Below are 15,195 nucleotides of genomic sequence, written 5' to 3'. Positions count from 1 at the left end.
AACTGTTAAAATTTTTTTATCTAAATTCTAAATTCTTGAAATCTTTGATAGTACATGGTAACTTACAGTTAATCATAGTCTTAATGGGTTCAGTCATGGTCAAACATCTTTAAATATTGTATACCTAGATACTGTGGCTTGAACTTATTTGATCCTGTTCCATTGGAGTTTGAATTAAACAGTTTAAGCAATTTCAGATTGTTTGAATTTTTTTGGATCATGGGCAACATAGTAGAATGGCACCCTATGGAATAGCTCTGTTAAAAAAGAAGCTAATGCTAACAGGCTAACCTTGTTTCAAGGGTTTAAAGGAGTTTTTGTTGCGGCCTAAACCAGTAGCTTGGTAGCTGGGAAAATATGTTAAACTGATACACTTGTCATGGAGGGAAAACATTAACTGTATAAACCAAAACCATTTTTTTCTACCAGGCTGTATATTTCTGCTGTCAAGTTGGGCATTTTAACATGAAATTCAATGATAAGTAACTCCATTTTGGAGCCAGCCTCAAGTGGCCTCTCAAGGAACTGCAAGATTTTCCACTACTGGGTTGGTTTCATTTCAGATGTCCTTAGATTGGGGCTTGATAGCAGTGCACCAAGTGTACTCCAGCTTGTAAAGGAGTTGACAGATGATTTATTCCATATTACACGAAAAACAAATGTTGCTACTGCAAGCAAATAAATCCTACATTTTTTCACCCTGCACCCTGTTTACACTGATACTGTGCACCTTTTACATAGCAAAGTAGATTTGGACTCATCTGCCCCAAAAGCATTTGTGCTATATGCACCCACCATCAAGATAGGGCCCTAAGTGTGCACTACTGTATTTGTTCAAAGTCTTATTTTATTTTATCATTAGAGATATTTTTAAGTTGTCATTTTTGTGCTATTATGTTGATCACTGCCTCCCAATTTCTATGCATAGTACCTAAGATTCTGAAGCGTGTATTCTTAATGAAGGTAATATAAGTATGCACAAAGAAAGCAAAGTCGAACTTTCACAATGATGCATATGTACAAAGTCTGAGAATTAGAAATAAATTGTTGAAAGGCCAATAATGTATGCACTAGAGCAATGAGCAGGTGTAGAATTGGAGACATGATGAGGTTAGCAGGGTGAGGCTGGAGAGGGTCAGGATGGCGTTGTGCCCACAACCTGACTTTCAAATTTTTATTGTTGAGCTAAATTTTCTTAATTTTTACCCATAGGAAGGGCAACAACATGCAAGTGGTTTAACTGCCAATCGTGGACAACTGGAAGAACAAGTAACATTTTGTTTTATAGCTGCTGCTCTTTGTTTAATTAGTGTAACGCAGTAACAGCCTGTCAGAGGTGACAGACAATTAATCACCTCTAATGTCAAAACCATTGCTTCAGTTGGTTAATAATGATTAGGGGGGTCTGCTTTTCCTGCAGGCTTCTGTGCATTTGTGGTGTAGAACAAAGTTGTTGGCTGTAACAACAAGACAGTTGCGAGCAATGTAATTGTTACATGACACTTGGTGAAGAAAAAGTGTATAGTAAAATGAAGCAATTACTAGTGACAAGATTAGACTGTGTGTGCGTGTGTGTGTGTGTGTGTACGTAATCCACCAGTGCGCTGAATAATGAAAACGTCTAAAATATGTACCATTGGTTGCACATGTTCAGAATGTATCCAAATTTCATAATTTTCTATGTTTCCCAATTAACAACGTAAGAAAATTCTATTATTTGAATAAATTCTGATCATATACATCTGATGTGCATATTTAAATCATAGAAATTCAAGAGACATATTTTCAGTGTGTATCACATTCTTATCATTTGAGGACCCGTTGGAAATAAATGTGTTTTATACTTCATGTGTTATCCGAGGTACTTATTGATATTTGTATTTTATATGTATCCCAATAAAGCCATACTGTACCATTATGTCAGTACCAAACAGGTCATTTCACACACTTCTGTTCGTTGATTTATTGAACTATAATAAGCCTGTTTTCACCAAACTTTGAGATAGATACATAGATAAATAGATAAAGTGTAACAGTGCAATTGCACAGATTTTTAAATTTATTTTCCAGATTTTTTTCTTGATTTTAAAAATACATAAAATATCAATAAAATTTACATGTATATTATAAAATATAATAGTACAATAACATGCTGTTGTCATGTGGTATGCATTTTCTGAGTCCCGACGTTCATGCCCAGTCACCCAAAATGACAGATATTTGTCTAACTCGCGCGAATATCTGTCATTGCGGGCGACTGGGCATGAATGGAGGGACTCAGAAAATGCATACCGCACGACAACAGCATGTTATTTGCATTATTGTCACTTTTTACTGAGATACACAACATGTAACACGTATATAAAAAGTTGGCTCACTTAACTTTTGTCATGTCAGCTGGCGCACGACTCTCCAAATTTGGCAGTGCGTCCTCATCAAGCTGGCTGCTTTAGCTGCTGTTCATTGTCGTACTATCCATGAGAAAATCATCCGGAATATCCATATTGGGACCAAAACACACTTCTCGCCTTTTCATCTTTTCCTCTGCGGACAGTTTCCCCACCCCCCCTCTGCGGACAGCTCTTGGGCTGCGCGCTATGACGTCATTTGTATATGCACAGCGGGCAGGTATAGCCAGGTAGCATCAACGTAAATCTACGATACCGGCCTAGCAACACCTCGGTAAAGTGATAATAATGAAAAATATCTTACTGAATAGGTTTTATTATCATTTTACAGTCTTTTTATAGAACCCCAACTGTCAGAATATTGTTGGTTGGTTGTTTTTTGCAGTATAGTGTTGTGCTTTCATTGAGACACAAAGCTACAATGCACAATATCACATTCAACATACACAAAGCTACAATGCACAATATCACATTCAACATACACAAAGCTACAATTGCACAAATCACATTCAAACATACACAAAGCTACAATGCACAATATCACATTCAACATACACAAAGCTACAATGCACAATATCACATTCAACATACAACAAAGCTACAATGCACAATATCACATTCAACATACACAAGCTACAATGCACAATATCACATTCAACATACACAAAGCTACAATGCACAATATCACATTCAACATACACAAAGCTACAATGCACAATATCACATTCAACATACACAAAGCTACAATGCACAATATCACATTCAACATACACAAAGCTACAATGCACACTATCACATTCAACATACACAAAGCTACAATGCACAATATCACATTCAACATACACAAAGAGGCACTCCTAGGTAATAATTATGCCAACATCTTTATCATTCATCTGTGGAAGGATTGAAATCTCCTGCAGAGCATTACCTGCAACTCAAGTTCTTCCAATACAGTAAAACACAATACATTGAGATACAGATAGAATATATAGAAGAGTGTAGAACTGTGCCCATGGTATTCCCTGATGGCAACTGTGTTTTAGCAGTTATTGATTTTGTGTTATAGAACTTCCATTTAATGGGCTTGTCATGTGAACAAGAGCAGTCTACCAAATTATCAGATCATTATCTATTGATGCCTGGTTTGATGGGTTTTTTTTTATGACTTCAGATTTGTAATACACACACACAGACAGGGTATCCTTTCTTTGCTGTCATTGAACTACAGCAAAAATATTGTTTTGTCTTATATTCACAGAATGAGAAACCTATATAAATCCATTTACAGTATTGTGGACAGGTATAGCACAAACATAATGCCTGTAGGTTATGATCTTTGCAGTAAATACAGTATTTTGTACTTGTGTGACATTACAACTCCAAGTGAAGGACTTCATATATCTTGTTTACAAGTGATGGAAAATGGAGCGAGACATCAACAGGCGGGACCGAGGCTCAGTCAGCAGTAGTGTGAACATTTTTTCATAACACTGGTTGCTGAGCCAGAGCAGTGCTCTCAACGTATTCGTCCATCTCTGTTCCAGCCCTAACCTCTGACTATGGACCTGAGGTGGTGATTGACAGATATAAATCACAGATACAACCTGCCCGAATGAGTGTTTCTTAATGGGATGTCTGGACTTACAGACAATATGATAGGTTTTGGCATCCAGAAGGAGCTCCGTCTGATGCTCCCACTCACCGAGAGTAGGCAGAAATGTAGTTTTGGAATGTGATTAAACATACCTCTCTATAGAGAATAACTACATGATCATTTTTGCTGTGTTAACACTGATTGCATATGGAACTATTCAAAAATTTGTTTCAGATTTATTTAACATATACCATTCTAGAAGTAGCAACAGCACAGTGGTTTAGTGGTAAGCACGACTGTTTGTTTGTATGTTCTCGGTTGTGTGGGTCCCCTCGTGGTGCTTTGTTTCCTCCCACTTCCACAGACATCCAGGTTAGGTGAATTGGTGATTTTAACTTGACCGTTGGTGTGAGTGAGGGTGTAAATGAGTTTATTTGTCAATTTGTGTCAGGCCTATGATAGACTTGCAGGCTATCAGGGTGTACCCCCGCCTCTCACCCAGTGACTGCTCCAACCCCCAGGTGACCCCTAAGTGAATTTGGAAAATGGATGGATTATATTGCAGCAAATCCAAACCATTTCTGCATCTCTTCACCACTTGTTCTGTGCCATCAATATAAAATGCCACTAGACTTGTGCCTTAGATGTGTGGTCTAACTTACGTAAGCTGGTGCCACTATGACTGTCTGTCTTTTTGTTTTAGTTTTTTGCAACAAATCCTGACAAAATAATAATTTCCAGTACATGGACACCAATTCGGTATAACATGTGACCCCTGAAAGGTGGCGTGAATAACACTGATTATGTCATTACAGTGGACCTGTCAGTGGGTTGGACATATTAAGCAGCAACTTAACAATATGTCCTCAAAGTTGATGTTGAAAGCATAAAGAATGGAGATGTAAAAACACTTGAACGACTGTGACTAGGCCAAATTGTGATGGCTAGATGACTGGGCAAAATAGCTCTAAAACTGCAGCTGCTGTGGGATGTTACCAGTCTGTAGGGCTGAATACCACCTAGAAGTGGTCCAAGGAAGGGAATCCAGTGAACCAGGTCATGGGCAGCCAAAGGGGCACAAAGGGTGGCCCTTAGACCCAGTCACACATAGCTCAAATGAGGCTGAATGGTGCCTGAATGAAAAATCGGGAAGTTGGAAGCGTTGAGTTGCATTTTGAAAACGTTGGACAGCATTCTCAGAGCAGTCTAAACAATCGGGCCCATTCGCATGGCATGCTTTGAATGTTTGCTCATGTTCAAAACAGTCTTGGCGCAGTCAAGATGGAACAACCATCGATCTGCCATCTGACTGTATTCTAAACAATTGAATGGCATCAACACAGCATTAGTGACATTCTGATTGCATTTGGGGGATGTTTGGCTTGCTTTCGCCTGGTCGAACATCCCGAATGTCCCTGAATGTACCATAGTAGTGGAAATTTGAGTGCACCTCGGGTGCTGCTGGAATCTATTCTGCCAGACCCGCAATCCAACCGCAATTGTATGGCTTGTAAGTGCATTCTTACTGTTCTTACTGTATCCTGGCAAAAGTCCAGGTACTCTCACTGTGTACCACCTACATTTGTACTGCATTGAGAGGCTCATTCGCACGGCATATGCATGAATCATTTGGGGCAGGTCCAAGCCAAGCAGAGTCTGGGTATTTGGACGGCTGTCCTCCAAGATGTGGCATGATTTTTTTTTTTTTTTTTTTTACATTCCGGCTGATTTTGGCTTGGTCTGTGCGCATTTGTAGGAGTGTGACGGTGGTCTAATGGTCCAATGCAATATAAAGATCTGCTGCTACCATGTTGGTGTTTTTCATCTGGCTGCTCCTGTTTTGTGTTTAGGGTTGCCATAGTGGATACACCCAGATCCGCATTGGTATTTGGCATTTGTTATTTTGGTATTTGGTATTTGGCGGTATTAGTTTTACGCCTGACGCCCTTCCTGATGCAACCCCAGTTTTACCTGGAGAAACACACACAGCCGCTGGAGTTCCAAAGAGGTCTCCCATCCAAGTACTCACCAGGTCCCGCACTGCTTAGCTTCTGAGATCTGACGGGGTCACACTGACACAGACCAGATCAGTTGCTTGATCTGCTGCTATCATATTGGTGCCAAATAACACAGAACACCTTCAGAGATCAAGTAGACTTATGCATTTATGGTCAGAGCTGTTTTGATGGCAAATGGGGAACCTTCACAATATTAAGCCAGTGGTCACAATACTGTTGTTGATGGGTGAACATGCACTCCACAGGGCCGCTGACCAAAACGTGTGAGAAAATATGGGACAGGTCTTGAACAAAGGCTGATTGATGAATGTTGTTACATGCAGAATTGGAAGATTTCCAGTATTTTAAAATTTTGTATTAAAAGTGGCTGTAGATTATGGAAATTGTTTGAACTATGCCTTTGGCACACCCTAGTAAGCCCCCCCCACTCCTACCCCTTCTTTTGAAGTTGGATCTGCCCCTGCACAGGTAGAAGGTGTATTATAATCTTCAGGAAAATCCCCTGCTTTAGATTGCACATTGCCACAATGTTGCATTGCATAATTTGTATCACAATGAATTGTTGCACCACCGTTAGCAGTTCTGTGTTTGTAATAGAAAGAGACAGGCCTTTCTCACTGGATATTTCTAATCAGAGAGCCACATTCAGATGGCGCCAACATTTTCCTAATCACTCATCTTGTTTTCCTCCTCGTTGTCTCTGCAGAGGCCACCATCCTCAGCTATGACGGCAGCAAGTTTATGAAGGTGCAGCTGCCTGTGGTGATGCACACAGAAGCTGAGGATGTGTCACTGCGCTTCCGCTCTCAGCGAGCCTACGGCATCCTAATAGCCACCACATCCCGAGACTCTGCTGACACCCTGCGTCTCGAGCTGGAGAGCGGCCGCGTCCGCCTGACTGTCAATTTAGGTAACGCCTCGGTTGCACCTCCTCAAGCAGCACACTCAAGTGTTAAATTGAGCTTATAACACTTCCACATACATTTAACAGACGTCTTTGCCAAGTATGGAATATGTGTTATTGTATATATGTGTATTGAATAGAAAGAGATGGTAGAGGCTTTCAATGGCCAAAGTCTGCGGCTCTCCGCTCACAGCCAGTTGAGCGCGTGGCTGTTGTTGCCCTGCCGGGGAATGCTCGCTGAACCTCATAACAAATTCCACACATCTCTGTTTCTCCCAAACGAACCACCCCTCAAAGTGCAGGTGTGGATGTTTCCCTCCACTGCTTACAAGGGACTCCTAATAAGATGCAGTTTTTAATCGAGCTCCACGCCTTTCCACACGTGTGCACATGCAAACTTATCACGTGTGCATTTTAATCAGTGCAGCAGGAATGCATCATTGCACCTAAACCAACAGCTCAAATGAGCCCATAGAAAGACACCCCCTCACCCCCGCCTCTCCCCACCCACCTCCCGCTGCCTGCAGCAAAGACACAGAAAATTAAGGGCAAAATGAAAGCAGACGCACACATACGATCGCGTGATTCCCGTGACAACTTTGATAACTCGACGCGGAGCAGCGCCGCATAAATGATAGCCATCTATTTCTCCTTTCCACTGGCTAAACAGAAATGGGTTGCCTAAGCTGAGCTGTTTATCTGCGCATACAAAGCAGACAGCCTATGTGTTTGCTGTCAAACTTAAGGAAGCACGTAGGCAACCCAGAAAAAGACGACCGCGTCACTCGCTGACAGGGCTGACAAGTCGGATGATCTGAGCAGGAGAAGATGCCCTCTGAAAAATCAAACAGGCCACTGAGTTTTGTTTACTTCTGGTTTATCTTTGACACATTTTACACTTCCGCGTTTGTCCCTGCCACCCTTGAAAAGCGAAGCATTCCCCGTAAGGGTCGGCTGGCGTTGATCTCTGGCTGTTTGCGACCACTTTTCTGCTGTGGTTGACAACACACGATGGGCAGGGCCAAATGGGAAGGAGGGGAACGGTATCGATTCGGGTCACCTTTATTTCAGAGCAAAACAAGAGCAAACAGAGAGAATTAAAAACTAAATAAATAAAATACATGCAAAAATAGATGCCTTTTGTCACATTGCTGTGCAAGCATTTGTCTCACACTGCGGAACAATGTGTAGTCATCTTAGCAGTCTAACGGTAATCGGAAGCACATCTGCTGGAGTAGGATCACCACAATCGTTACTCATTAGCAACAAATAGGAATCAGGCAAACAAATAGGAGTGTAATAGTTTTGCTGGAAGTACAAATGTAGTTTTGCATAGCATATAATCATTCATTTAAAGGAGCCCAGTCCATTTCTAGTATAACAAGAACACATGAAATGCAGTGTTTTCTCCTGGAACTGTAATAATATCTGCCAAGATTTCATTCTGACACCTTTTTACATCTGTGGAGAAATGGAAGGAATTCCCACTGGTCAAGACCAATGAGAATATCAGCGTAGTGTGTACTCCAGTGCAGTAAATCACAGACATGAACTCAATTAGTTTTGTCAAATTTAAACACTTATTTGTAATTCATGGGATGCAATTTGATTTGATAAGCAATAAAAGGAAATCTGAATTGAAGACATGCTATATGTCCAGTTGATGTAAAAGAAATAATGGAAAACATGTTGGATGTCTGCATTTTCTCATGGTTTATGCAACCTATGTTGGTTATAAATAAATTACAACAACTTTATGATAATGGATACACTCAACGAATCATTTCATAGGCAGTGTCATTCTTTTGGGTGGTTCAAGTAATTCTCCATACAAATGATTGTGGTAATAAAAAAATATTTTCACTCTCGATAACATGATCATTCATACAATACCATTTTCTAGCTCAGCTAAGCTTATAAATTTTATGTAAATAGTAAGATTCCAAAGTAATCTTTACTCATTTGTCGAAAACCATAACTAATAAATAAAGGTCCACTTTTAAACGTGTACTCGCACTTCTATTAGCATGGCCATCAGATTTTGTCCTTTTTGCATTATAAATCTTCCGATCAGTGTTTTTCAACTGTTACTGCAAGTTTCATGCATGCGCAAGATTGTATTGCTGGTCTGTTCTACTATACAGACTACACGTGGACTGTATTTGCTAACACATAGAACCGAAACACTACAGAAAACACAGTTAAAAGAGATACTAAGCAGTTTTGTTGGTAAAATTAACCAGTAACATGCAAAAATAAACATAGTTGGAAGAGATTGATTACCTTTAAGCTGTAGCGTGATGGACCCAATGATTCACTTGTTGCTGATAAATAATAGCAAAAGAGTCAACTTTTGAAATACCTCCCATGTGGCCCTGCTTGACCTTGACCAAACTCTGATGCTCGTAGTCATCTGGCAGTATATAAAAATCGTTGCTTTGATGCTTTGTTTTAAGGTATATATACACACACACACATACTGTACACACAAATCAAAAGCATATATTTTAATTAATCCTCATCGCTATGGATTTGACATTGCTGTAGTGGTTCTAACCGTGCTATGCCTCTTGGGCACAACTGTGTCGTGGTGCTTTTTACTGGTTCATTGCAGTTTGGGGCAACGGGTGAGAGCATCAGAGGATGAGAGAGTGTCAGTGTGTGTGTCCCCAGAGGGTGGACTGTATGCTTTAATGATGTCTGCAGCTGTAACGTTGAAAGATGGATTTATCTCTCATCTATTCTTCCCCATCTAGATTGTATGAGGATAAACTGTACCTCCAGTAAGTCACCGTTCACCTTTCTTTCTTTTCGTTTACATATTCTCGACACTTTGTGCTTATTATATTTTTGGACTGTTTCTCTGTGGAAATTTGGCTTGATGAATGAACTATGTTTTTGTGCAGCTTTTATACATTCCGGACAGTTAAATATTGTAAAGGTATGGCTAAGAACAATTCAAGCAATGTGCCAAAATTGAGTAAGTCTGGCTTGCATCTTGCATCAACATTAACAATTTGAAAAGTTCCAATAGATCACAGTGATGTTGAGTAGAAGGAGGGAGGCTTGAAATGATGACATATCCAATGGGGCCAGGTAATTACAGTCAGGTCCATAAGTATAAAGAGAATAGCACTTTTTTAAAGAAATTTTTGCATCTGTATACCACCACAATGGGTTGAATTATACAATTGAGATGTTGCTTATACTGTAGATTTTTCAGCTTTAATTAGGTTCTACATACAGTAGGTCTATTCCTGCCGGTGTTTATTTACGGATTCCATAGCGTGAAGCAAATGAGTCTACCACTCCCCCTGGTTGTCAAGGAATGCCAGTCAGGTTACTTCCGCCACCAAAGCCAGTACTCAATTACAGCTGGGTGGACTGAAACGATGCAGATGAAGGGTCTTGTCCCAGGATACAGAGGTAGAGTAAATCAGGCCAGGTTTCATAAAGCAGTCTAATGTTTTAGTCTACTAAGCTTACTTAGTTGACTAAGGTTAGTCAACCATCATTATCCATCTAATCTCAGTTTCACATCGATTGCTAAATTTGTAGATTAGCCATTTTGCGTTAGTCAACGATTTTCACAGTCATAGTGGCCTCGCGACTGCAGTTGCCAAGAAATGCCTCCAATGTACACCAGTTTTGTTTACTTCCTGGTTGGTCCATCTGCTACAAACATGGCTGAGTCCACCTCAGCAGAGGAGAACCGCTCCTGACCTCGGCGTCCGTATCCATCTCCAATGGATTATTCCGCGCTCTGAACACCCGCTCCCGGCGGAAGCCTCTCCTTCCTTTCTCCTCCATCAAGTGGGTATTACATGATAGATGCCTTTTAGCGCTTTGTGCAACGACTAATGTCAAAAGATGAATTGACTGAGTTTATTCCACTACACAAGTTAGACTGCTTTATGAAACAGGCCCAGGACTCAAACCCATGATGATACATTGGTAGTTCAACTCCTATCACTTAATCAAGGGGTTTACCAAAAAATTCACATTGCAAATTTAGGAATTACAGCCCATTTAAACATTCTTTCCATTTCTGAAGGCCATAAGTAATTGGACAAAGTAAAGACAAGGATATTATCAGCAGAAAACACTACTGGATTCTGGAGCACAACCTCATAGACCTGCAGGGAGCTGCTTGTCTAGGATAACAGTAAAAACTGTTCTTCTGTCCGTGAGATGTGAGCTTATTCTAGCTCCCCCTGATCCTTACTCCCTTCTGTTGCTTTACTCTCACTCTGTAGACTGTGTTGAGTCACTAGAACCATTGTGCTGTAGAGAGGTATTTTGACACCGACCTCCTCGTGAACCCGTTGTAATTGTAGCAGGCTGAAGGAAGCATTTCAGATTATACATATTCATCCCAACCGGGTCCACGGAGCTCTCTGACAGCATCTGAGAGAAGATACATCCACATACAGTCTGAGATGTGATTCTTATGCAGCTTTAGTTGTAATTCAAGTGGTTAACAAATATAATAATCATTTAATAATTATGGCCATTTGTACACATTGTGTCTTTATTGTTAGAGCACATTAGTACTTAGACGTATTCAATATTAAGATTATAGTTCATGCAAGTCATCACTTTTACATCTGCCTTTCTATCGATGTGTCAGGGGATGAATACATGAACTGAAGTCATGTCACTGAGTATGTCTTGAAACTGATTTACAGAAAACATTAAGTAATACAAGCTGTATAGTAATTTTGTGTAAAGGAGACATTTCTCAAAAACTGAGTGACTGTGCAAGAATAAGACTAGTGAGGGAAGCCACCAAGACACCCAGACAACTGTGAAGGAGTTCTAGGTTTCTGTGGCTGTGATTGGAGATACTGCAACTTTAGTCTGTTGCATCACCAGTTACCTCATGTTGGAACAGAGAAGGACTTTAATACAAGGAAACACATCAAATTTAGGATTTTCTTTAACAAACAACACAAAATTTCACCTACAGTTTGTCAAAAGCCTGTTTTGGTGTATGACAATCAGTGTTTTATTTGAAATAAAACATGTTTTGCTGTTGTTTTGGTAAAACACAAGCGTAAGGAACAGATGCAGTATTTTTGACATACATGATTTCCATGTCACCTTTTTTTGTTTTGTTTTTGTTTTGTTTCTTTACTCAGATGTTTCAAGGTACTGGTAAATTGATGAGGCCATTCTTGGCATAGAGGAAATACAGAGTGTGATTTTATTCTTCTCATTAACCTGCCTCACAGAGCAGAGAGAAAAGGATGCAGAGGGAGAGAGAGCATACATTTTGTGGGATCCACAGCGTGTGCGTGTATGTGTGAGACGGATGCCGTTTTGCAACAAAGAGGTTACATTACAATATTTTAGGAGGCAAATATCTCTGACATTTGTTATTCAGGAACTGCAATGAATTAATAATTACTTGTCTGGAATTGTAATACACGAGCCTTTTCCTGTTCAATCATTCCGATGTGACAGACACGGTCAGCAGAAGTAAAATAGGAATGAGACAGTTTATGGAATTTATGTCTCTAGTGTTACTGTATATACTGTTTAGAAGGAGAAGCAGTTTCCCCTGAAAGCATTAGATCATGTTTGTGTGTGAAGAGGTTTTTGAGTTGATTGGAAATAGACACTTCAAAATCATCAACAACAACAACAACAATACACTGCATATATATTTTAGATGATATTTATTTTACTCATCAAATCATGCAAAGAAAAGCATTATGTGGTTTGGTGTTGGATCATTCAAACAGATCAGATGTTGATTGGAAAGAATGTTGGAATATTTCCAAAAAACATCAGCATTTCTTTGAAAGTGTATAAATTATTATTACAGGAATATTGTTCGGATCAACAAGCAGCTACTCTGCTGTACGTGTGTACTTGAAGTGAAGCAGAGTATAGGTTCTAATTTGCACTTGGCTAAGAGGCCGCTTTAGAAGACCAGGTGCTGTGAGAGCTTCTCCAAGTAATGGAGTTGCGTCAGGAAGAGCATTCTTGGTCAAACTTGTGCCAAATTCCAAAGTTGATCTGTACTGAAACTGCTGTGGTGACCCTAACAAATTGGGAGCAGCCGAAAGACAACCAATCGCTGGCTGTTGCCAGAGTGCCACCATCTTGGTTAGCATCAAACAACCAGGCATGAATACAAATTGATGGGCTTGATCAATGTTTTCAAGAGTTTCACCATAAATCTTCATTTTCCGTGCTATTACTGTGCTGTTACATTTATTCAAACTCAATCCCACATTTGTACAGCCACTATTTATCAAAACAAATACATAAGAGGATCAGACTCTTTATATAATAAACTTGAAGCAAGATAGAAAATAAATCAAGATAGAAAAAAATCAGTTTGTCAAACAGAAACATTTTTAGACACACTATGTCTGTCATGACATGAGCTACTCCTTAATTAATGTCATTATGAAGTTGGGTTAAAGATGGGAAATAATTAGGGGTGAAAGTAATGCACGCTTGCATCATATTAAGGATATTAATATCAAGACTGCTCTTAACCCACCTGCAGTGCCGCTTTTATGGAGCGCTTCTCTGTGAAAATTTCAAACAAAATAAATAAAATGAAATGGCCACACCAGCCAGGGTGAAAGTAAGATTGTAATAATTTCTGGACCAAGTTGAAAGAAATCTGAAAACACTACAGTGGAATATGTAGTATATCATAGAGAAAATTAATTAATTTGTGTATATTCTTATATTAGTAGAATCAGTGGTGGGCACAGCTAACCAAAAAGTTAGATTTGATAACAGTTAATCCGCTAACTGAAAAGTTATCTTTTATAAAGCTAAACCGATAAACCCCTAAAAAAAATTTGTGGAAGTTACAGATAAAAGCTAAACCGATAACTTTCAGTATTGGTTTCAGTAGACTAGTAGTTACGGACACAACAAGCCAGTGTTTCTGTGTCAGATCAGCCTTCTCAGCAAAAGAGACCTTGTGACCAAGGAAAGAAGAGGAAGAGGGAAGAGGAGAGAAGGAGGAGGAGGAGGAGAAGAGGAAGGAGAATAAAGACAATTTCTCTTTACACCATACAGACTTGCTGGTATATCACGCAAGTCATCCACAGGAATACAGTTTTAACTTATGGTTAAAATGTTAACCAAACTAGTTCCAAACAAGTTATTTAAATTAGTGTCCCAACTGGCATTTTGTAAAGTGAAAATATCAGCTATATATGTTTTAGTTATAAAGTAATGCACTGATTTTGAATGTATTAGCGTTTGGACACACAATGCTGCAGTGCATTATGGGTAAAGTTTCACAACAGGAGAAATGCACTGAGATGCTCTGATCAGGCCGCTGCACACTAAACTCATTAAAAGCATTAAACTCTTTGTATATTGTGCCTAAAACTGTCATGAATATATTCTCTGGGTTTATAGACGCATGGTAAGTCAATGGTGTGAAGAGAAATTATCTTTTTTCCTCTCTTTCTTTCTCTTCTGTAACCAGCTCTCCTCTGCCTGCAGAGGATAGAGCTGCCCATCTGCTACAAAACATTTAACAGGTAGGCACTAAAATCTTTGATTTCAGACATCACAAATGTTTTTAACTGTTAAGCTTTATTCACTACACCTGCAAAAATATGTTAGTGGTCTAAAAATTATCGTACCTAAATTTATAGGAAGCTAATTAAAAATGGATAAATTGAGACTTATGAAAGTAAGACTTCGAACTGAATCGCAAAACGAATGGTGCAATATTTCTCCCGAGAAAGCATTCAGGCAGTAAAACTAAAGTCACTACTTTATAAAAAACAGATTGGCACAATAAATAATTAATTTTCTCACCTTTATTCAGCAATTTTAGTCATTTCCCCACATCATTAATATTACCTATACTACTCACTTATGAAAGCTCACGCCATAATCCTTTGTCAGCTTGTTGCTGCACCTGAACGCTGCACAAAACAGCATTTTTAGATCACTTTAACCTTTAAGTCAGAGCATCATCTATTTCTATTTAATCTAATGACTGATGATGCATAATAATGCTAAGCAAGATGGTGGCTGCCTGGCAACAGCTCAGGGGATGCATTCACCATCTAGTGGATTAAATAGAAATTGATGTTCGTGACTAGTACAATAATTTTTTTGTGACCAGTCAGTAATTTGTGCAATTTTAAATAGCTATTTTTACTTATTTGGTACTTTCTGACAATCACAATGTAGATGATGCAAAAACACAGCAGCAATTCCAAATGGGTGACTGTGTTTTTTAAATAATTCTGTGTTCATAGAATTGTTAGATATTTT

The 15,195-nt window shown here is 39.3% G+C and overlaps 1 protein-coding gene across 1 annotated transcript in view; it reads left to right on the top strand.

Moving 5' to 3' along the window:
- LOC117523030 (neurexin-1a-like) overlaps positions 1–15,195 on the top strand; it is a 976,202-nt gene that overhangs the window by 406,433 nt on the left and 554,574 nt on the right. The window contains exons 12-13 of the mRNA XM_034184449.1: positions 6,727–6,930; positions 9,681–9,707. Coding sequence (XP_034040340.1) covers positions 6,727–6,930; positions 9,681–9,707 — 231 coding nt within the window. The remainder of the gene's footprint in view (positions 1–6,726; positions 6,931–9,680; positions 9,708–15,195) is intronic.

This window comes from Thalassophryne amazonica, chromosome 13, assembly GCF_902500255.1.
Source record: "Thalassophryne amazonica chromosome 13, fThaAma1.1, whole genome shotgun sequence".
NCBI lineage: Eukaryota > Metazoa > Chordata > Actinopteri > Batrachoidiformes > Batrachoididae > Thalassophryne > Thalassophryne amazonica.
The sequence above is the reverse complement of the archived record's forward strand: the minus strand, read 5'-3'. Positions and strand labels throughout refer to the sequence as shown.